General features: G+C 50.5%; 1 protein-coding gene across 3 annotated transcripts in view; it reads left to right on the top strand.

The window, feature by feature from the left end:
- Nucleotides 1–23,254, top strand: part of gmds (GDP-mannose 4,6-dehydratase) — a 267,502-nt gene that overhangs the window by 29,685 nt on the left and 214,563 nt on the right. For 2 of the 3 annotated variants that reach the window (XR_010329732.1, XM_064333931.1), the window contains exons 3-5: nucleotides 2,402–2,489; nucleotides 2,960–2,983; nucleotides 5,588–5,697. Coding sequence is in view for 2 of the 3 variants with exons in the window: in XM_064333931.1 (XP_064190001.1) it covers nucleotides 2,402–2,489; nucleotides 2,960–2,983; nucleotides 5,588–5,697 (222 nt within the window). In the remaining variant the exon portion in view is untranslated. The remainder of the gene's footprint in view (nucleotides 1–2,401; nucleotides 2,490–2,959; nucleotides 2,984–5,587; nucleotides 5,698–23,254) is intronic. The other variant, XM_064333932.1, reaches the window with a different exon arrangement.

Raw genomic sequence — 23,254 nt, 5'->3', positions numbered from 1 at the left:
CATAAACTCCCCGAGCCCTAATGTGCAGCGTATGTGTGGTGGAAGGGGGGGCGGGAGATGTGAGAGGACAGTTCAGCCGTTGTCTGGCGGTCGTCGGGACCCAGCGTGATGCAAGGCTTCGGTCGGGCGATTCATCTCCCGCGTGGAAGAGAACGAGGCCAGCGCTGACTCACAGACATCATTGCGTGTCTCCGTGGTGACACAGGAACTCCCACCGGGCCTCGACCAATCAGATCAGTCTGCCCTTCAACTGCACAATACCACAAGAAAGGGGAATAAAGGGATATTTCACTTTTGGTATAACACAAGTCTTTTTGTGGAAAGTACCTTGTTGTTTTTGCATTGTGCGGATATGACCTACATCAGCTGTCCCTTGAGTCTTGTCTCTTGAGTCTTGTCTCTTGAGTCTTGTCCCTTGAGTCTTGTCCCTTGAGTCTTGTCCCTTGAGTCTTGTCCCTTGAGTCTTGTCCCTTGAGTCTTGTCTCTTGAGTCTTGTCCCTTGAGTCTTGTCTCTTGAGTCTTGTCCCTTGAGTCTTGTCTCTTGAGTCTTGTCCTCTTGAGTCTTGTCCTACTTGAGTCTTGTCCTAGTCTTCCCTGAGTCTTGTCTCTTGAGTCTGTCCTTGAGTCTGTCCTTGAGTCTTGTCTCTTGAGTCTTGTCTCTTGAGTCTTGTCTCTTGAGTCTTGTCTCTTGAGTCTTGGTTCAAAGGCAGCACGCTCCCTTTCTCCCTGATCAGGGATTCGGGGGGGGCCTGGCGGTGCATGGGCACGTCACATTATACAGCAGCAAGAGCGGCGTGCGAGAGCACTTTCTCAGCCTGTCAAGGCTTCTCACTTATTCCACATTCAAGGGAATATGCGAAAGAATATAAATTTTTTCCGTTGCCACAAAATCGCCTGTTCTGCACGGACGGTATAATAATGAGCCCGACGCTCTGATTTACGGGACGGTATTGGTGGCTCTCCCTGCCCGAGAGGAGCAGGCGGGTGGCTCTGACAGTGATTGATTTTCGCCCGCTCTCTTTTTTCTTTTTTTTCCCCTGGCGGTTGGCTGGTCGTGTCTCAGCAGCGGTCGCTGTTGTAACCGCGTTATAAAATCCAAAACTGCGTTATAATGCGGTCAGGCGGGCAGAGTCCCCACCCTTCCACAGTTCAGCATGTTAATGATGTATTGCTTTTCAGCCACCCGAGATGCTTTGGGGAGACCCTTTTGCCAAACAGAACAGTAATAATGAAAAAATCCTGCCTGGTTGCCAGTTAGTTGCCCTAGGTTCCCCCCCACCTCCCCACCGCCATCCCCCCCTCTACTACCCCTCTCTACCACCCAAGTGCTAGGGCCATGGGCCAGTCCACAGCCCTGGCGGTGTCTTCCGGGTGAGTTCATTTAATTAACCCTCTGAGGTGCATGAGCACAAATATGGGATCAGAATGTTCTTAACCGAGCGTTCTAATGCTGATGTCACAATCACTGCTGGTGACTGAAAGTTCTAGAGTTCTAGAACACTGACTTTTTGTTTTATTTTTTTTCAAAAAACATTACAGAAAACCTCCTTTCCAAAGGGTTAAGCTATGCTGGTGCATTAGCCTGCTAGGAGCCCTCCCCTGTTTATGTAGCGACTGTAGCGTGTTAATTAATTAGCGCCAGCTTGCCCTTTTTTTTACAGGCCATGGCTGCACACGTGGAATGAATCCCATTTTCCTGCACTCCCACACAAAGCACTTCTCCGCCACAAGGCTTCGTGCACGTTGCCGTGGTAACGGGAGTAGCCAGTACACCGTTGGCGGTCTGGCCGCCGCTTGCTCGCGTGTCAGACGCAGACCACGGAGAGCGTCCGCCTGCCCCAGACCCATAGCCCCATAGTGCACTCTCTCAGGCTACATCACGCTTAAATGCTTGGCTCTACCTGTTCAGTGCAGCCCGAACACTCCCCACGCTGAGGCTGCTGGTCTCTCACACAGAGCAGGGAAGGATTCTGGCTCTGGCCCTGTGGCCCTAGACTGGAAACCCCTGCTCTTTGAGTCACAGCCCCGTACAGCAACATAATGAGGGAGGACTGCAGATAAGCCAACATAACGTAGTACAAAATTTGGTAGGGGCCCTACCACCTATGTTATAACTGTGTTATTGAGTAATTATTACAATTATAATAACAATAATAATCACTATTGTTATTATTATTGTTATTATAACTGTGTTATTGAGCATTTATTATTATAATAATAACAATAACAATAATAATAATATTTTATTTCTTATTATTATTATTATAAAGTTGTGGTTTATTGTTCTACTCAAGGTCATTTTGCATGGGAATGAAATGTAAAAACAGAAAAAGGTACAGTGTTTGTCCTGTGTGTGTGTGTGTGTGTGTGTGTGTGTGTGTGTGTGTGTGTGTGTGTGCAGGTACACGGCATTGTGCGGCGATCCAGCTCCTTCAACACCGGGCGGATCGAGCACCTCTACAAAAACCCCCAGACGCACACGGAAGGAAGTAAGTCCTGGCCCGCGCTTGTGATGGTTTAGGAGTGCATTCTGGGAGCAGGCTTGCATTCTGGGAGCACTGCGCCACTCCCAATATGACAGGGTGCACAACAAGGCACCCCGATCCGTTTCAGGATTTTATTCCAACTTCTGCTCTTAATTACTGAGTTAACTTGATTGTATTGTGATGTGAAGCTTTTTTTTATAAACTACAGTACAGCTGCACACTGAAAGCGTATCCTAAAGATTTTACTGAGCTTGAGTACTGGAGCGAGCCGGCATAGTTTACAGAGCTGTCAGAAAACTGGAATTCCAGTAACTGGCTGTGGAAAAAGAAATCCCAGGCCCCCCAGGACTGGAATCGTGCCCCCCAGCAGTAAATGACACATGTAATAATTGTGAAACGTATCCAAAGGGAAATCGGCTCTCTTGAGGAACACAGAACCAGCAAAGTCTAACTAACGTTTAATGTCTCTACAGGAAGTGAGACACCCAGCCGTGGCTGTAAGTTTGACTTTTGTCCTGTTTCCCCAGTTGCCTTTAAAAGGGATCGAAAATCAAGTACTGCTCTATTGATTGAGTTTGGGTTTTTTTTTTTTTTTTTGCAGTTGCTTGTCTTGTTTTTCTTTTTTTTTCTGGTTGTTGATTGGTTTGACAACAAAAGGCTGGGTTTTTTTTTCACGGTGCATAAGGAGGTTCTGTGGTTCTCCCTATCACCGGGCCCAGGGTTAATTATTTATAATTAGCTGCTTCTCCCGACGCATACCTTCGCTGCTCTGAGTAGTGGGTGGCAACGCCAACAAGCCAAGCATTCTTGCACACTATAGTCTAACCCCTGAGTGTGCAGTCTTGCTTCTATCTCTCTCTCTCGCTCGCTCTCTCTCTCTCTAGTTTCAGCTTTTCTCCAACCATCATAGAACTGCAGATAAACAATATTCTGTATAATACTGTCGTTTTAATAGTTTATTTTCCCTTTTTTCTGCTTTGATGCTCGCAGGTTTAGCTTTTGGCACACGCCAAAGATCGCTACGTGCTGAAGTAAAACCCTGAAAAGGGAACGCAGTTTCAGATAACTCAGATGGTGCCAAAATGGTCTTTTACCAAAAAATAAACAACAGCTGTCAAAAAAAACAGAGTGTGTTTCTGGTGTAATCCGCTGATTGTTTTACAGCGGTGGCAGCAGTGTTGTCAAAGCACATTTAATTTGGTCATTGATTTGATTTGTCTGAACGAATGGCGCTAGCTGACTTATTTGCTGGGCTTGCCTCCTGGGGTTTTTTACGCACACCTCGTCCGGCGGATTTCATCGCACCTGCAAATGCTTTTCCTCTTTTCCGCGGTGTGCATGTGCCGCCACGCAGTTGTTGCCACGGCGATTAATCCTGTTTTCTCTGCGGCGGTGTTTTAAAAAAAAAAAAAAAAAAAACAATTGCAAGGTGTTGGCAGGAGTAAAATCTGATGCACTGTATGGCAATCGAGCTGCTTTGACAGGTGGGATTACAGCCGCTGATTGCTCTGGGCACCCCGGGGGGGGGGGGGGGGTAGTTCCCACGCAGGCGTGGCGCGCGCGTCTCCACGGCGACGGCGGGTGGAACAGCGAGGCCTTTGTTTCGCGCGAGGCCCTCCCAGACCGGGGCGTCCCGTCGTGTTCCCCTGGCCCGGGCCGGCGCGAAGAGGGCGGGGCCGGGATTCCCGCTCTTTTGAACGCCGAGCCGCGCCCGGCATGGCCGCTCGACCGCTTTAAAAACGTTTCAGAAACCAAGGAAGGTCTCCTCTCTCAGGTTTACCTCAGACGCCACTGGCTCGCTCACATGGAACCGTTACACAGTTTTATTGCGATTTTAAGAATTTTAGTCATTTTCATTGATTAATTGTCGTTATCCTCCCCCCACCCCCACCCCCCACACACACAATTTTGGTCAAATAAATTTGTTGAACAAATTTTTGTAGGTCTCGTTAGGTAGAACTGAGGTTTGCTTGATTTTCCATTATCGGCAGCTGTGCTCATATTACTGTGTTAGTGCTCTGCAGGAGCCCACGTGTACAAAGACCCAACACCACGTGTGCAAAGACCCAACACCACGTGTGCAAAGACCCAACACCACGTGTGCAAAGACCCAACACCACGTGTGCAAAGACCCAACACCACGTGTACAAAGACCCAACACCACGTGTACAAAGACGCTACATAGACACCATGCTCCAGCAGTTTACCCAACGCTCGCTCACTATTTATGCAGTAAGGTTTCTCGCGTATTTGCTTGAAGGACTTGGGTATCATACGTGCCACTTGCGCTGGGTTTCCACACTCAGGTTAGCTTTGAGGTGATGTCCGCCACCCGAGCTGGTTTGCCCGCGCCAAGTTATGCTAAGCAGTGCACACCTTGTGATGTTAGAATAAAACGAGGTACCTTTAAAAATAAACATTCTAAAAATTGGCATAACTTTATTTGTGGAGGTGGAACCCTACCCCGGAACCCAATACCTAAATTGCAGTCTGAAATAGCTCAGCGGTCCGCTCATGTCGAATTCTCTGCCCTCAATTTGTTCAACCCTTTAGGATTTGTTATTAAGGATGTTGGTAGGTCCAAACCCCGTGGATAACCAACTAGCTCGCCACTGTAAAGTACTGTAAATTGAATACAGCTGTGTGTGTTTTTTTCACGTTAATGGTGCTTTGCATGAAGTTTCAGTAATTTCACTGATTGTTATAGTTTTCTGCGTTTTGGGCTAATTGAAATACTGGATGTAACCGATACCATACAGTTACACCCTGTGTTGGGGTGCCCACAGAAATGTTTTTAAGAAGCACATAACTGGAAATAAAATCGCTCAGGGAGGAAGTATTCCAGTCAGCAGGGTAACGCCCCTCCCCCACTCACCCCATGGCTCACCAGCGCCCCCTGTGGTCAATCATATGAAGTGTCCTGTATCCAGTGTCCAGTGTCATGTGCAGTGAAAGCTTGTGCAGTGACTCTGGGGTGAGAGGAGCGCTCTGTATCCTGACTGCTGTGGCCTGGCTCTACCCTTACCTGGCTCTGTCCTTACCTGGCTCTCTGCCCTTACCTGGCTCTACCCTTACCTGGCTCCACCCTTACCTGCACACAGACATGAAGCTGCACTACGGGGATCTGACGGACAGCACCTGCCTGGTGAAGATCATCAACGAGGTCAAACCCACCGAGATCTACAACCTGGGGGCCCAGAGCCATGTGAAGGTAAGGGCTCCTGCCCCCCCGTCTGTTGCTCTGGACCTGTGGTCCCCTGGGCCCTGTGGCTATCATGGTTTCCTGTGCTTGGGCCTGTGTGTAGGTTTCCTGTGCTGGGCCTGCGCCTGGGCCTGTGCTCTGGTCTGTGTAAATGGAGTTTCCCCTGTGTGCTGTGGGCCTGTGCCTGGCCTGTGCTATGGGCGTTGCCTCTGGGCCTGTGCTTGGGCCTGTGCTCTGGTCGTGTTAGAGTTCCCTGTGCTCGGGCCTGTGCTCTGGTTCTGTGTAAAATATGAGTTTCCCCTGTGCTGTGGGCCTGTGCTCTGGGCCTGTGTATACGGGTTCCCTGTGCCCTGGGCCTGTGTATGGGCCTGTGCCTGTTTGGGCCTGTGCCTGGGCCTGTGCCTGGGCCTGTGTAATGAGGGGTTTCCCCTGTGCCTGGGCCTGTGCTCCGGGCCTGTGCTCTGGGCCTGTGCCTGGGCCTGTGCTCTGGGCCTGTGTAATAGAGTTTCCCCTGTGCCTGGGCCTGTGCTCTAAGCCTGTGCTCTGGGCCTGTGCTCTGGGCCTGTGTAATAGAGGAGTTTCCCCTGTGCTGTGGGCCTGTGCTCTGGGCCTGTGTAATAGAGGAGTTTCCCCTGTGCCCTGGGCCTGTGCTCCGGGCCTGTGCTCTGGGCCTGTGCCCTGGGCCTGTGCTCTGGGCCTGTGTAATAGAGTTTCCCCTCTCCCTGCGGCCGGTGTGCTTTACTGGAAGCGCGTTCTCTGCGGTTATTTGTTTAGTGCGTGTGTCATTCTGCGAGCATCTGCGCATGGGATGCTTCTCCTCCAGACAATGCGCTGTTTGTGAGAAACGCGACGATGCGAAACGTGTGAAACCCCGTCGCCCCCTCGCCCCCCCCCCCGCCCGCCGTTCCCGCTGGGCGTGTTGGGATCCGCGGAGCACAGAGCGCCGCTGTCCGCCCGCTGACGCAGATGAAAGCAGAGAGACGCGCTGGTTCTGTGTCCCGCCAACTCCCACGCCCCGACTTCCTCTTCCTCTGCCACAGGGACACGGGGAGCGCCTGCACACTCTCTCCCTCTCTTTTTCACTCCCTCTCTATCTCTCCCTCCCTCTCTCTCTCTCCCTCCCTCTCCTTTTCCCTCCCCTCACTCCTCTCCTCCTCTTCCCTCACCTGCTCACTCTCTACTCTTTCCTTCTCTCCTGATCCCACAACTTCTATTTTAAACCCCAGTCCTGCAACAGCTCACTCACCTCTGTCGCCTCCTCCATTTTCCCTAGCACTGCTTCGTTGGGGAGGCCTTAAAACTGGGCTTTGCAATTCCTGGCCAAGCAGACTAATCATTTAAAGCCCCAGTCATGCTGCAAAAATGCTTGTCACCCTTGGGTGGGGGAGGCACCTAGACAATTTCCCGACAACAGTTCGGTGTTGGAGGTCGCTCAGCAGACATGGTGAATATGAAATCAGGCAAGGTGAGAATGAATTCACTTTAAGATCCGGCGGACTGTCATGTGAAATGATGAGCAAAGAATAGCGTGTGAGAGTCGGCGGGGGGGAGGTGATGAGCAGGACACAGGCGTGCAGGTGAATATGAGAGGATCAGGCAGGTAGCAGGTGAATATGAGAGTGGATCAGGCAGGTAGCAGGTGAATATGAGAGTGGATCAGGCAGGTAGCAGATGAATATAAGAGAGAATCAGGCAGGTAGCAGGTGAATATGAGAGAGAATCAGGCAGGTAGCAGGTGAATATGAGAGAGAATCAGGCAGGTAGCAGGTGAATGTGAGAGAGAATCAGGCAGGTAGCAGGTGAATATGAGAGAGAATCAGGCAGGTAGCAGGTGAATGTGAGAGAGAATCAGGCAGGTAGCAGGGTGGAGATGGAGAGATGAAGTCAGGCAGGTAGCAGGTGAATATGAGAGAGAATCAGGCAGGTAGCAGGTGAATATGAGAGAGAATCAGGCAGGTAGCAGGTGAATGTGAGAGAGGATCAGGCAGGTAGCAGGTGAATATGAGAGAGAATCAGGCAGGTAGCAGGTGGATATGAGAGTGGATCAGGCAGGTAGCAGGTGGATATGAGAGAGAATCAGGCAGGTAGTAGGTGAATATGAGAGAGAATCGGGCAGGTAGCAGGTGAATATGGTCCTGATTTACCCCTGTAGGTAGCAGGTGAATATGGTCCTGATTGACCCCTGCAGGTAGCAGGTGGCTATGGTCCTGATTGACCCCTGCAGGTAGCGGTGGCCCGGGGTGCTGTGGCTGCGGGGGGGGGGGCGGACGCAGGAAGCCGTGCGTCTGGCGGGCAGATGTGGCGGGAGCCGTTTCCGGGGTTACGGGTGGAGAGCATTAGCAGCGCTTACGGGAACTCCAGGAGGAAAGGTTTCCTCACGCTGGGCTTTCATGTGAAACGCTCGCCTGCGTGCCTCAGCCCCCCCCCCCCCCCCCGCCTTTACCGGGGAGAGGCAGCGGAGAGGCCAGAGGTTTTCGGTTAAATGATTTGGCTCTCTTGCTCGGTGCTGTGTGGGAGTTCGCTTCCATGGGGAGAGAGTCATCAGCCTTTCCCCGGCCCAGAAAACAAGGCAACACAAACGCAACCGCGGAGACTTTCTGACGCATTAGTGTGTGTGTCCGCGCATGTGCATGTGTGCATGTGTGCATGCAGATGTGTACACATGTATGACTCATACAGTATGTGGATACAGGTAACGCAATCAGTTTTTAGCAGATTTACTGTGAATCTAATATCTGATGAGCTTGTTCAGTTAATGGTTTTTTAAATTTGTTTATTAACCTATTTAAAACTTCTTTTTATCTATCGATGCGTATTTAAGGCTAAAGAAATGGATGAATGCAGTTTTTGCTCAGTGGTTGCGTTCCAGCGTTACCGAGGAGACAGGCACGTTCCGCAGGGGCCACTCTGCATGCGTGCCAGCGTAGGCCAGAGCAGCCAGCGTAGGCCAGAGCACCAAGAGCGGCCAGAGAGGCCAGAGCGGCCAGAGCGGCCAGAGCGGCCAGCGTAGGCCAGAGAGGCCAGCGTAGGCCAGAGCACCAAGAGCGGCCAGAGAGGCCAGAGCGGCCAGAGCGGCCAGCGTAGGCCAGAGCGGCCAGAGCGGCCAGCGTAGGCCAGAGCGGCCAGAGCAGCCAGAGCGGCCAGCGTAGGCCAGAGCAGCCAGAGCGGCCAGAGAGGCCAGAGCGGCCAGCGTAGGCCGGAGAGGCCAGAGCGGACGTAGCCAGAGGCAGAGCCGCGCAGCGTAGGCCACGGACGCCAGGAGGCCAGAGCGGCCAGCGTAGGCCGGAGAGGCCAGAGCGGTACTGTCGCAACGGGCGCAGATTTAGCCGCGCTCTTGCGCTTTGTGTTTTTCTTTTTTAAATTGTATTTATTTTATTTTTGTGGAGCTGCGGGTTTCATTCCTGAGGAAGCGGGCGTCCCCCACGGGTCGCTTACAGTCCCGCGCCGCTCAGAGGCGGGGCCTTGAGCAGACCCGAACCCCAGACCGGGCCGGCGCTGGTGCTGCAGCTCTGTGGGAACCTCCGGCTCTCCGATGCTGCGTCGGTCCGGAGCGCTGCGCCGGGTGGGTGTTTGTTTTGGCCTGTGATTCCACCCCCCCCCCCCCCAAATGAAAGAGAAAGCTCCCTATCGAGCCTCCATCTAATTACGTGTGGGCTGCTCAAAATGTAAGAAAATCAAATAATAGGAAGCTGGTCTGGTTTCCTTCAGGAAGCTGGAGTGAAGATGACATTGTTTCTTCAGACGCTCTCTGGACACATTTTTTTTTTTGTGGGCATGTATGCAGTCTGGCTCAAAAAAAGCAAAAGAAAAACAAAAGCAGTCGTGGCAGTTGAAACCTGAGACCCGTAGTTGTGCTTGTGCAATTACGTTTTTTTTTTTAACCAGTTTTTATCCGTATCACTTTCTCTCGCTGCTGGGGTCGTTGAGTCAGGTTTGTAGGCCGGTTGCATCCCGGTTTGGGAGAACACGAGCTGCCCTTACGCTCGCACCACCAGCTGCTGCTTCTGACTGTGCAGTCCTGCTGCTGAACTGTGCAGTGACTGTGCAGTCCGGCCGCTGAGCTGTGTGGTGACTGTGCAGTCCGGCTGCTGAGCTGTGCAGACCTGCCGCTGAGCTGTGCGGTGACTGTGCGGTGAATGTGCAGGCCGGCCGCTGAGCTGTGCGGTGACTGTGCAGTGACTGTGCAGGCCGGCCGCTGAGCTGTGCGGTGACTGTGCAGTCCTGCCGCTGAGCTGTGCTGGATGGAGGTTCAGAAACGATGGCAGCTTGTGGCGTGGATGAGCGAGGTCACTCAGCCGTTACTCCTCGGAGCGGAGAGACAAAAGCGCCCCCCCCCCCCCGAACAACCCAAAAACAGCCTCCCGCCCCCCGCGCTCTCATTGTGAACACACAAAGGGTGCGGGGTGTCACACACAGGGGGCTGAAGGCCGTGTTTGTGGATGGTCCCGCTCACCTGAATTATTGACAGGGCTGGTTTCACCGTGTGGCAGGTGTGTGGTGAGGACCCCCCCCCCCCCATCCCCCGAAATGCTCATCTGGCACTTGAGGTGTGACTGCCCTGTCTGATGGGTGTTGATAGACGGAGGCCAGGGCTGCCCATCCCTGTTCCTGGAGACCGGCAGTCTGGTACATTTTCATTTCGGCCCTGATTTGGCACAACCTGACTCCACTAATTAGCGGTTCAATGAGATCCTTAGTGCGTATGCACGCGCGTGTGTCTGTGTGTGTGTGTGAATGAGTGTGTGTGTGTGTGTGTGTGCGTGCGTGCGTGTGTGTGTATGTGTGTTCTGTGTAGTGGTGGATATGAGTTGTGTTTGGTGTGGGTGTTGCTGTACGCAGCTGACGCGTGTGTGCTGTGCTGTGCGTGTGGGGAGGTGTTGTGTCCTTGCGTGCTGGCCCGGACGGGCGTGGAGTGTGTGTATGCAGTGTGTGTGTATAAGTGTGTGTGTGTGTGTGTGTTTTTCTGTGTGTTCAGCGAAGCCCTGGTATAATAACAGCTCTCGGGTTCTGGTGCGGGATTTGCTGAGAGCGCAGCGTGTGACGCAGTGCTGCGGCGCTTCCCAGCCTGGTGCCGCTGCCTGCGGGAAACGCACAGGAAATGATTCCAGGTCACTTCCTCCTGTGTGCTGGCCGCAGACAGGGCGGTGGAGCTGAAAGCTTTAATGCACGTACTTGTGAAAACAAAACCCCTCCATTTCAAATCCCCGCGGTGGCATTTGGGTTTGATCATGCTGTATTTTCCTGATTTTTATTTTATTTTTTTTGGCTGTAGGCTGTAAATCAGACTAACAGAACGAACAGTGTTCATTCCATCATAATCATCATCATAATCATCATCATCACCCTTACCCTCATCACTGACATCATCAGTATGGCCATCATCAGCCAGTGGACAGGCCTTCAGTCCCAATGCAGCTGTTAGCTTGTGTCATTGCTGCAACATCATGCATCGTAACGTCCTGCTTATAACACTCTGCTTATAACGTCCTGCTTATAACATCCTGCTTATAACATCCTGCTTATAACACTCTGCTTATAACGTCCTGCTTATAACATCCTGTTTATAACATCCTGCTTATAACATCCTGCTTATAACACTCTGCTTATAACACCCTGCTTATAACACCCTGCTTATAACACCCTGCTTATAACACCCTGCTTATAACACCCTGCTTATAACACCCTGCTTATAACACCCTGCTTATAACACCCTGCTTATAACACTCTGCTTATAACATCCTGCTTATAATGCTTGTAATGCTGCCGGGTGTTTTTCTCAGCCCAGTGCTGAGGTAGAGTCTCTCTGGAGAGCTTGTTTACAGAGCAATTTTTGTAAAATACCTGCAAGTGCTCCCATAATCCCCACCCCCCCCTCCTCCTGCCCCGCTGGTGTCTGTTTTAGGGCCTCTGTTTCTCTCCTGTAGGGCGATATCCCTCCGGGCTGTTTTTGTGGATTTGCTGCTGGCTTTAGCGAGCAGATTCACGTATTCTTTTTTTTTCTGTTTTCCTGAACCTCCGCTATCTGAGCACCGCCAGCGGACCCGCCGCGCAGGCCGGACGCCGCAGAGAGCCTGAAGCTGGCGCTTTCGCATGTTCAGCAAAAAAAAATGTTTCTTTATTGCCCAGTCTGGCAGGCCCTGCCACAGCTTATAAGCTGACCCAGTCACTGCAGTGTCCTCCTGTGGGACTGGCACTCTCACCCTAAAACACTGGCAGCCATTACATTACATTACACTACATTACATTACATCCATTACATTACATTACATTACCTTACATTACACTATATTACATTACAGCCATTACACTACATTACATTACCTTACATTACACTACATTACATTACAGCCATTACATTACATTACATTACCTTACATTACACTACATTACCTTACATTACACTACATTACATTACAGCCATTACAATACATTACATTACCTTACATTACACTACATTACATTACATTACAGCTATTACATTACAGTCATTACATTACAGTCATTACATTACATTACATTACCTTACATTACACTACATTAAATTACATTAAACTACACTACATTATATTACATTACAGACATTACATTACATTACACTACATTACATTATATTACATTACAGACATTACATTGCATTACATTACATGCATTTAGCAGACGCTCTCATCCAGAGCAACTTGTGCAACATTTTACTCAGCATTTACACTACAATTGCATTGCGTTTACATTACATTACATTACATTACATTATAGGCATTTAGCTGACGCTCTTATCCAGAGCGACTTACAACAGAGTAACCAAACTCAGGATCAAGTCCACTTAAGTCCATTGAACAACATGTAGATAAAAAGCCTTTACTATGATGCATACATTAAGGAGAAACAAGATAGTCTGAAAATTTTTTTTTATTTTTTTTTTTTTATAGTTATGGGAGGGGGTTTAGGGAAGAGGAGAGAGGTACACAGAGAAGAGGTGCGTCTTGAGTTTCCGTTTGAAGGTGCTCAGACACTCTGCTGTTCTGACCTCCACTGGAAGATCGTTCCACCATCGTGGGGCCAGAACTGCAAAGAGTCGAGACCTTGTTGCTGCTCGTGTAGGGGGAGGAATCAGCCGCCCTGTAGTAGCCGATCGGAGCGATCTGGCCGGCTTGTAGGGTCTGATCATCTTCTGCAGATAACCAGGAGCTGACCCCTTGACTGCTTGGAAAGCAAGCACCAGCGTCTTAAACCGGATGCGAGCTTGCACTGGTAGCCAGTGGAGGGAGATGAGGAGGGGAGTGACGTGGGAGTCACGAGGGAGGTTGTAAACCAGACGTGCTGCTGCATTCTGGATGAGCTGAAGGGGTCTGGTGGCTGATGCTGGGAGGCCAGCCAGGAGGGAGTTGCAGTAGTCCAGACGTGACAGTATCATGGCCTGGATATTTTACACAGCTGGATATACATACTGAAGCAGTGCTGGTTACCAGACCAGCTCCTCTTGCCCATTATGCTATGCTGCAGCCAGCTACGGTTTCTTTCCCCTGGGTGGTACAGCAGCTGCTCTGTACGGTCGCCCTGTTAGTGGTTTACCGTGTTATTTCAGTTTCCAGCACGTGTTCCTGATTGGCCCAGACAGTTTCAGCGTGTGTTCCTGATTGGCCCGGACAGTCTGCCTGTGTGCGATGAAGGCCATTTCAGATATTTACAGAACTTTCTGACAGAACTGTTGGCCGGTCTAGTGACAGCCAGGGTTTGTGGTTTAAGGCAGAAAAAAAAACTCCATAGCAGCTTGTGTAGTATTTAAAAAAAAAAAAAAATTCAGAAAGTGAAATACACTTTTCAAAAATCGGCTGGTGCTGGCAGACTGCAAGTGCCCGGTTTGACCAGAGGGGTCGCTGTTGTGCAATAACATGAAAACTGCAATAACCTGGGAACCGAGTTCCTCCCTCCCTTAGCCATGAGGCTCCCTGCGCTGTCAGAACTAGACTCCGGGCCCTGGGCCCCCGGGTCTGGGCTGGCGGCTTGTGCTCCTGCTGGATCCCCCCCCCCCCGTAATCTGTTTCTCGTCAGCGGTGTAAGCCCCGTTTTAATGACCTGCGAGATTGTGCAGCTGTGACCCGTGACAGACCGCTTGGCCCGTTAAAGTCAGGAGCGGGCGCGCCGTTCGCCAGCCGCGACTCATCGCGAGGTTCTGCTGTGTCCTGCCAGCTCGCATCCCGGTCATGTGGCGGCCCATGTGTGTGTGTGTGGCGGCCCCTGTGTGTGTGTGTGGCGGCCCCCGTGTGTGTGTGTGGCGGCCCCCCTGCGCTCCGTACGCGTGTTGGGTTCCGTTTTAAGCGCCTCTCCGGTGCTCTCGGGGCGAGCCGTTTTGCGCGGGCTAATTAGCACGGCGTGGGCCAGGCGCGGCCCGGCTGTGTAAGGGAACGCCGCGCCCGCACTGGCGCTAATTCTGAAAATGGGGGTCGTATCCCGTTTCAGGACCGTTCACGGGGGCCAGTTTGCCCCCTGCTGAGCCACACATACCCCTCTCCCCCCCCACACACCCCCACACCCCCCCCCTTGTTGGTTGTCATGGAGACGGCAGGGGCCCCTGAGCGGCTGCTCCGTTGCTGGAGTAATGGCGGTTTGGTGGGGACGGATCTGCTTCGGGCCTCTTTGCTCTCTGTTCGTGTGTTTGGTCCAGTTCCAGCCCTCTGTCTTCAGCAGTCTTAAGCAAGGCCAAGCGACCCTGGGTATCTGGAGCCTGTTCAGACCATCCCAAAACAAGAATGGTGAACCCGGGGAAACCGATGGCGGACCGGGGGGTGGTGATTGTGCTTTCAGCGATTGTGGACCTGGCAACCAGCGGCAGTGTAGCACAGTGGGCAAGGAACTGGGCTTGTAACCGAAAGGTCGCAGGTTCGATTCCTGGGTTCGGGCACTGCTGTTGTACCCTTGAGCAAGGTACTTAACCTGCATTGCTTCAGTATGTATCCAGCTGTATAAATGGATACGATGTAAAATGCCAGGTAGAAGTGTAGGTCGCTCTGGGTGAGAGCGTCTGCTAAATGCCTGTAATGTAATGCAAAGAACGACAGCATCGGGAATGCTACTCGGGCCCTGTGAACGCTGTGTTTCTCTGAAAGATGAAGCTCTATACGTGCGCTCAACCCTTCCCAGCATGCCCTGCTCTCTTTTGCCCCCTGGTCTCAGATCAGGTGTTCATGGGGAAAGAGGAGGTGAAGTCCCTGGCTCTGGAGCGCAGTGACCGCTTCCTGCCTGGGAGTGGAACCTACAGCCGTGGTGCTGTGGAGCCCTGTTTCCCGAGACCACGTTCCGTTACACTTCCTCATTCCCCTGGGGAGGATCGGCGAAGGAGAAACAAGTCCAGCCAGGAGGCCTTCAGAATTCTGTGGAATTAATCTTCCAGAACTTTCTCCGTAGTATGGCAATGGGTGCTTTTGAAGTAATGATTGAGCAACTATACGGTTTGCTCTGAGTGTGAACAACTGAGCTTTGTTTATAAACAAAGCTCACAGGCTTTTTTTTTTTTACTTAATAAGCTATTCCAGAAAGGCGTGTGAAAAGTACATGGGTGTGGAGCAGGTTCAACCCAAGTTCATGATAAAATGCTTTTAAAAAAATGTTTTTTTATTCATTCGTCAATCACACTGTTTCCGTACTGTCAATCAAACGTGTTATGATGGGTGAGTCAGCGAGATACCATCAGTTGCCTGTCGCTCGTGAGTTACAGCTGCGGTTCTGAAAACATCCACCTTCTGCGTCTGTGATTGAAACATCCCCTCGTCCTGATTTAGACCGGTGTAAATGTGTAAGTTATGTACGGCTCGTAACAGATCTGCTTGATAAAGTTGTCAAAAAATGATTTATTTCTAACGGAATTCGACACAGGATCCCAAACAGATTGGGCGTCGTGTTGGTGAAGGCAGCGGGTCTGCTCGCTCGTTCAGGAGTAATTCGCAGCTCCGTTTCTCGGGGACCTCGTTATCGCCCGCAGTTCCCCGTCGCGAGCTGAGCGACGCTTCCCCGCCGTTTGCGTTGTTCCAGTGTAATCGCCTGGCATTCGGTGGCTCTCGCTGAAGTGGTTCAGTTCCTCACTCCGTATCGAAGCGCAGAGCGTAGTTTTGCTCGCTGTGAGAAGTCGATCGTTCCCAGGTCACGTTTCGCACAAGGGGGGGGCTTGTGCGAAACGGATGTGGGCGTGTCCGTAATTATTCCGCCCCCCGTCCCGTAGACGTGGGCCCGTGCGGCCGCGGGCGAAGGGGGCCGCACAATGGGCAGCGTTGTGCGATCCCGGGACGGCGGCCCTGCCCGCTAACTTTCTGAGTGTCGCTGTCTCCCCCGCAGCGGGACCGCAAGAAAAACAAATGTGACTGGAGAGTAGCGGGGGGGGGGATGGGTAAAGGCATGGCGCTTTTTGGCGCAGTGCACCAGGGCAGGCAAATGGCGAGCATCGTTGGTCTGAATGGCCTGTTGGCCATCTTCCTCATTATGGTATGGTATGGTATGTAGGTACTGGTGCCCCTCTTGCACACCCATCGGGCCAGCCCCCCGCGGCCCTCAACTGGGGCCCCACCTGTGGGCGGGACACTTCCCCTTTGGCAGCTGTCCCACTGGAGACAGGAAGTGCGGTGCTTTGTCCGAGCCCATTGGCCGGCTCCCTACGTTTCCGTAGCGCTGGGCTGGCTGGAGGAAGCCCATTGGCTGGCTCCCTGCATTTCTCCAGGGCTGGGCTGAAGCGAGGAAGCCTATTGGCTCCCTGTGTTTCCATAGCGCTGGGCCGGCTGGGCGGGGGAGGGAGGATGTGGTCGTAGCAGGGTGTCTTGTTCCTTCCCAGAACAAAGGAGACGGAATGAGAGAGAGAGAGAGAGAGAGAGCAGCATCTTTATGACTGTGTGAGAAATCCCCGTGTCCTGACATGGATAGCTGCCCTAACACACCCACGCCTCAACACTTCAAACATGCTTGCATTTCTTCCCATGGGAGCTTTTTAAACTGTCCCCCCCCTCCCCCCCTCCCCAAAATGCCTCCCATTGAGGCTGTGATGCAGAGGCCATGTTTGTTCATTGTCTTTAATCTGGCCTTCGTTTGCTCCATCTTCCCCCTTCCTCCTCGGTCTGCGGGGCACGGCGAGACTCTCTGTGATAGCACCTCCAGCCCCAGCCCTGCTTCAGAGAGGGGGCCCTGTGCAAAGCGGGGCTCCTGGGCGGAGTGGAGGGTGGGGGGGTGGGGTGGGTGGTGGGGTGGGGGTGGGGGGGGGGGGGGGAAGGTTTCTCGGAAAACCATAGCGAGGAAGACTATTGTTTTAAAGTTCTTGCGTAAGGTACGGTAAAGTACCGTGAAACAGAAACTCTGCGTGGCACTGTGTGTGAAAGGCCGACAGACTTTCTCGTTTATTTTCTTTAAAAACGCTGTGAACGCGGAACGCTATTTTTAACGCTTACGAGCATTCGGTGATGGGAAGCGCGTAGCTGAGCCCCCCCCCCCTCCACACCCGCCCCCCCCTCCGCGCCGTGTGGGTGTGGGACGGGACGCTGCGGTACGGGGTTCGCTCCAGGCCTCTGCGTCACGGTCTGAGCGCGCTCTGAGCTCTGCCCCGCCTGCGGATGTCCGTCCGTCTCCAGCCTCCAGGACCCACGCCACGCCTCCCACTGAACGAATCTGCAACGAGGGGGGGGGGGGGTTTGGGATTGAGTCGGGCTAGTTTAGCAGTGTGATGCGTTAGCAGGGTGAACGCTGGAAAAGTTAGCCTGGCGGCTCCGTCGCTGCCGCAGTACCCCGGGCCACATACAGATGGCGGCAGTGAGCCGCCGAGACCGGGCCCACCCTGTGGGGATGAGCAGCGTCGGGATGCTGGAGGGGGCCGACGACCGCTCCCCCCCCCCCCCCCAGCCAAGAGAGAGAGGGAGAGAGAGAGAGAGAGAGAGAGCCCTGGAGAGGAGAGGCAGGCTCTGACTGTCACCGGCCCACCGTGAGAGAGGGACAGTCAGGGAGAGAACAGATGCACAGGGGGGCTGGGTCTGGAGGTAGGTGTACCTGGGGGAGGGGGTGGCGGCGAGGAGGACAGGTGTCATGTGGGCTGCAGGCTCTCTCTCTCTCTCTCTCTCTCATCCCTCTCTCTCTCTCTCTCTCTCTGTCTCTGTCTCTCGAGCACCTCGGCTGGAGGAAATGTCAGTCTCTGTGTGTGTGTGTGTGTGTGGGAATGTGAGGATGTCAGCAGTTTTTCCCCTCTCTCCTTTTCTAGCTCCCCTCCTCTTTCAGTCTCTCCTCCTCTTTATCTCTCTGTCTTTGGGGTGCAGAGGCGGTGCTCGCTCACCCAGGGGCTGCGGGGGCTCTGATGGGTAGCAGCGCTACAGAGGGGGATTTAAGCAGATTCGGTGGCAGCAGTCATATCCTGGCCTGTGCCCTCACCTCACCCTGCCCCCCCCATCCCCCCCGCCCCCCCCCGCTGAGCAGCGCCCACGAGCCAACAAACAAAGCCGCCCGGGCGTTCAGGAGAAAGCTATTACGCTGTGTATCTTGCGTTTTGCATAACCGGGCTGTAACTGTGGATTCCCGGAGGCCATTTTGGCTCTGAGAAGCTGAAAAAAAAATCCTGCACAGAATGCCCAGAATTTATTAATAAGGAAGCAGACTGATAGTGACGAGGGATGAAGCGAATCGTTAGGCTGGGGGAGGGGGGGGGGGGGGGGGGGCATTGCGCCTCAGGCATTGCTGGTGCTACAGTAGGCCAATAGTTTAACTGCCTAAATCAGAGGTGGGTGAAAGAGAGAAAAAAAACCCTGAAACCCTGTATATGGAGGGCAGGCTGAGATATGAGGGCCCAGCGATGTTATGTCCCTGTTTTTTTTGCGTTGTTGTTGTTGTTGTTGCGCTTTACTCTGTTGTCATGGCAGTTGTGTGTTTGCGCTGTCCGCGGTGTTGAGACGCAGTGGTGACCGGGGTGAGGGCCTCTCTCTCCCACCGCTGTGTGCGGGCACGGTGTGGAGCCTCTGTGGAACCAGCCTGTGCTGCCCATATCACACGCGCCGTTCCTAAAAAAAGGTTTAAACTACTTTATTGCGTTTTTTACCAATTTGTTTTGCAGTAAACACACTGCCCTACAATACTTAAACCCCCTAGTGAACAGAGGCAGTATGTTTAAATCGTATTGGATTCTTATGAAAGTGGACGGAACTCAACATTATTACATTTGCAGTGAGGCATCCTGTGATTTTACCCAGTGAAATGGGAGAGTTGGTATTTATATGCTGTGTGTGAAACACTGCTTACGTCCTACTCCTTTGTGGTATTTTTATTATGTACATTGGCCTCTGTCCTCTGATATTTCCAGGGATTTTCTTTTCCTTTTTGACTTGTTTGTTTAGTCTGTCTTTTCTGGGAGGAAATGCTGGTTCAATCGCTCTTTCTTCCTGTAATGCATCAAAGGAGCAGGGAGCCAGTGTACAGAAGTGTCGCTGTACGAGCTGATGTTATCTTCCCTCTGAATTTTTATCTTTAGTTGCTGCCCAGGGATGTGTCCTTTCAAGTGAGAGTGGCTTGGCCTGTGTTCTGTTTTTCACCCGGTTAAAAAGTTAAAGTACACATATGTTTACATTTATTAGAAGAAGCGCATTTATCTGCTTAGATAAATAGCTTTTTAAACAAACAGCTTTTTAAATTTTGCAATAATTGGCGTGACTTTAGACGTCGTATTTATATTATCTTTAGCTGCGTTTTTATGACTTAGTGTTTTTTTAAATCCAGAATTTATTTAAAATTTCCCCTCAAGTACATCACGATGGGGAAAGAGAGAACCAGAGCAGAACAAACCAAAAGCACACTGAAGAAACTGCAATAATATGTCTCATTTCCTCTATTTACTGCCGAATGTAACATTTGTGTTCGGTTCTATAATTATATAAAACTGTTTTGGGTGGTTATATGATGCAGGTATTATTTACTGTTTTTCTAGCGATTTCCTTCAGACTTTTGGCTACATCTTCAGAAATATTGAACCACAGGTGCTGTGATTACAATTGCTGTCCTTGTGGAACAACCTCAAGTTTGGCTGTTGTCTCATCCACATTATTCAAATGAACAACATTGGCACTTAAAAAAAAAAAAATCTCTTAATTTTGCGAGCTGAAGTTAAAATTAGGAAATAGTGTATTTGACGTAACGTGGGTTTATCGAAACCAGTCGGGACACCCACGTGACGTCGGGGCTTGCTCCACTGCGCTTCAGGCTAATTTTGTGCGTGTCGAAAAAAAAAAAAAAAAACCTGTTTGAGCAGCTGAGTGATTGTTGGCTGTTTGTGGTGAGCTCTGCGAGTCGGTATTTGTTCCCAAACGTGAGCCAAACAGACCAGATTCCCCGCTGTGGGTGTATGTGAGCGGCACACACCGTGCCGCACGCGCACACAATACCGGGACGAAGCGGTCTGTCCCGCACCGAGGGGAGCGGTCTTCTGGGGTTAGATTTGACGAGCAGGCACCAGCGAGCTCTCCAACACACACACACACACACACACACTCACACATGCACACAGCTGTCTTGGTGCACACTCCCAAACTCCCGCTCTCTAGGAGAGAATGCATGTCCGTGTCCCTGCAAAAATCTGTTTGAACGCCTTGTTGTAATGTGTAGGTCACAGATAAAATTATACTGTACACCTTTCCTTCTGTGGAAAAAAATCCACTCTGTATAATAATAATAATAATAATAATAACAATAATAATAATAACGGAATTTATAAGGTTAAATAATAATTTATCATATCATAATCATGATAACAATTATATCATAACAACCAGGATGCCACCTATTATATCAATAGCAACTGTAAAAAAAAAATAATAATAAAAAAATAATAAAGTACATAAATGACAAAGCTTGTAAATATATCGAATGACGGATTATCCTTCAGCCTGCTTCTCTAGGTTGCGAACGACGTTTCACCTGATCGAGGCGCACGCGGCCAAGGGTGCTCAGTACCGCCCTGTCAGTCTTTCAGGCGTCCGCCTGTCTTGATGAAACTAACATTAGAGACACTCAGTTGTCATAACCGCCTTCTTCACCGGCATCTGCAAATTCAACAACATAATAATAATGATATGGTCCTCTGGCTATCTTTCAGCAGTAATAAGTCCTATACGTGCCAGTTATTCCAGTGATGTGCGTGTTGACCACGGGTAACAAACATAATTTAAAGGGGAAGGGTGGGGGGGGGGGGTTACCTTTTATAACCGGTGTCCATACAGAATTTGTGAGAAATCGTTCATGTACTACTACTAATGACGTTCGGCCCGTCAAAACGTTAAACGAAGATGCTGGGAAGCGGGAACGCGCAAGGACACGGCCGAGGTGGAACAAGCGACCTTGAAAATGAGCTCTTGTACTTTGCCGTACATGATTTGCTATCTTCGCTGGTGCATTCAGAGCAATGTCGCGCCCTTGTAGGTATGACTCCTGTCCAAATAAAACACAGCTTGTTTTCTTTCCAGCCCCCCATTCCAAGTAACACAAATTTACTACGAGCCGTCAGATGGGAGGGGATGTACAAATGTTTTAACATTGCAAAAAGTTAATGCAAAATGACGCACTAAATAATGAATAAAAAAGTGATTGATTTATAAACAGTCAATGCCTACGCTTTTCTTAACTCTTGAAACATTTTGACAGTGACGGCAAATCAGCGCTCTCTCCGGGGTCTTTAGCCGTTAAAATGAAAACAATCGGAAAGACCGAGCGCGAGCATCTGTTTGTTTATCCATCCGATACAGCATCTGAACCCGGAGCGGGGTAAATGTGGAAGCTCTTTGCTTCACGCGCTGGCGAGCGCTTTCTGCTGCAGTAAGACTTTGAGGTTTAAACTTTCCCTAAATGCTGCCTATTATAATAAAATTAAACTGTCTTGCCGGTCGGGATACGTATAAAAAACCTGCGCGGCTCGAGAGCGCTTAATCAGAAACACACTTCGGTGTGTGTTCATGAAACGCAGGTGTGGTTCCAGAGTCGTGAACCGATACGTACTTGAGCCGCGGCCCCGTCTGCCTTTTCCTGTTTCGCGCGTAAATATGCTGGGGTGACGAAGCCCGCCTGGAAGCGGGTGCAGGTGGAATTATTCGCGGGTCATGTTCGATAAATAACGTACTTTATTTTCCGCGGGAAGAGAACGCGTCGATTGTGGGCCTTTTGGCGAGGAGCGTTGATTAATAGGAACGAACGCGTTGGCTATAGATCATTTAAAGTGACGTCTAAGGATTTAGTCATCCCATCCGCTGACTGAGGCTTTAGGATAAAGAGTTGTTGACTAGTAATGATGGCTCATCTCTCGCAGCTTTTTAAATCGGTGGTGTTATTTTTGCAGCTGGTTCAGCGTGTTGCTGTGAATTCATGATACTGTTCGAATGTTTCTTGGTTTTTACATCTTTTTAAATCTTTAAAATGTAATACTACCCACACATATAATAAATTGCTTTTGACATTTTTAGGAATTTTAAAGTTTTATAAACTTTCCCCTTTTCCCGACTCGATGCGTTTGCTCCATAAACCAGCTCTATTTATATTTATAATGGAATATCATGAATAATGTGGGATCTGGACGGTTTAAAAGTTTTGCTTTCACTCTTCGACATTGTGAATTTAAGTGAGACATATCATTTGTGAGCGTTAGCCTGGAAAATAATGCACAGTATGCGCTGTGCAAATGGCTCATAAAATCTGAATGGCGCTTTAACCCAGGTCAGCGTTAAAGCTGCAATACGCGTTTCACAACTCACCGAAGTAACACAATGCGGAATATAGTGAGGGAAATCATTTAAATAGTACGGGGAATGAAATAGTTCAGTTTATCACAAAACTGTTTATAGAGTTCTTATGGTTCAATAAATATTTGTTGCTGTCCGAACCGTTTTTTTTTTAAACTTCATATATTTAAAATTTCAAGTGTTTTATTTTCCTCTGTCCCGCAGTCTATTGTTACTGTTCTCCTGCTAAAAAGTAAAAAAGTTACAAAAAAACACAAAAAAAAAACAAACAAAAAAAAACTAATTATCTGACTATCGATGGTGAAAACTTTGAGAAGGGTGAACATTAAATTCAGCTCTTAGTGGATATGATCCCCCTTAGTTACCCCTTTGTAGGTCATTTTAAAAATAGTTTTAGTTCGTATAGGTGTAATGAAATATGGAGTTTAATGTCGGATTCTCAGCAGGGAGGTGTGATGGATGGTGTGAATGAGAGAAGCCATGTCTGTGCTGAAAGATGGGGTAATGCGGAGCTGGAGTCGGGGGGGGGGTGGTGGGGGGGGGGGGGGGGAGGATTTGGGCACAGGTCAGAGGCAGGAATCCGCGCTCCCACACGGGGAAACGGGCGTGTCCGCGGCCGGGCCGCTGGGTCACATGCTCCCCGCCCACACGGGGCACGGCCCAATCAGATAAGAGCTGTGCTGTCTGTCCTCTCTGCGCCTCTCCTCTCCTTCCTTTCTCTCTCTCTCTCTCTCTTTGTTTGTGTGTGTGTGTGTGTGTATAATGTGCTTTATGTGTATGTGTGTGTGTATGTGCTTTATGTGTGTGTGTGTGTGTGAGTGTGTGTGTGTGTGTGT

Source organism: Anguilla rostrata, chromosome 4, assembly GCF_018555375.3.
Source record: "Anguilla rostrata isolate EN2019 chromosome 4, ASM1855537v3, whole genome shotgun sequence".
Taxonomy (NCBI): Eukaryota; Metazoa; Chordata; class Actinopteri; order Anguilliformes; family Anguillidae; genus Anguilla; species Anguilla rostrata.
Note: the sequence above shows the minus strand (reverse complement) of the source record. Positions and strands in the feature narration are given on the sequence as shown.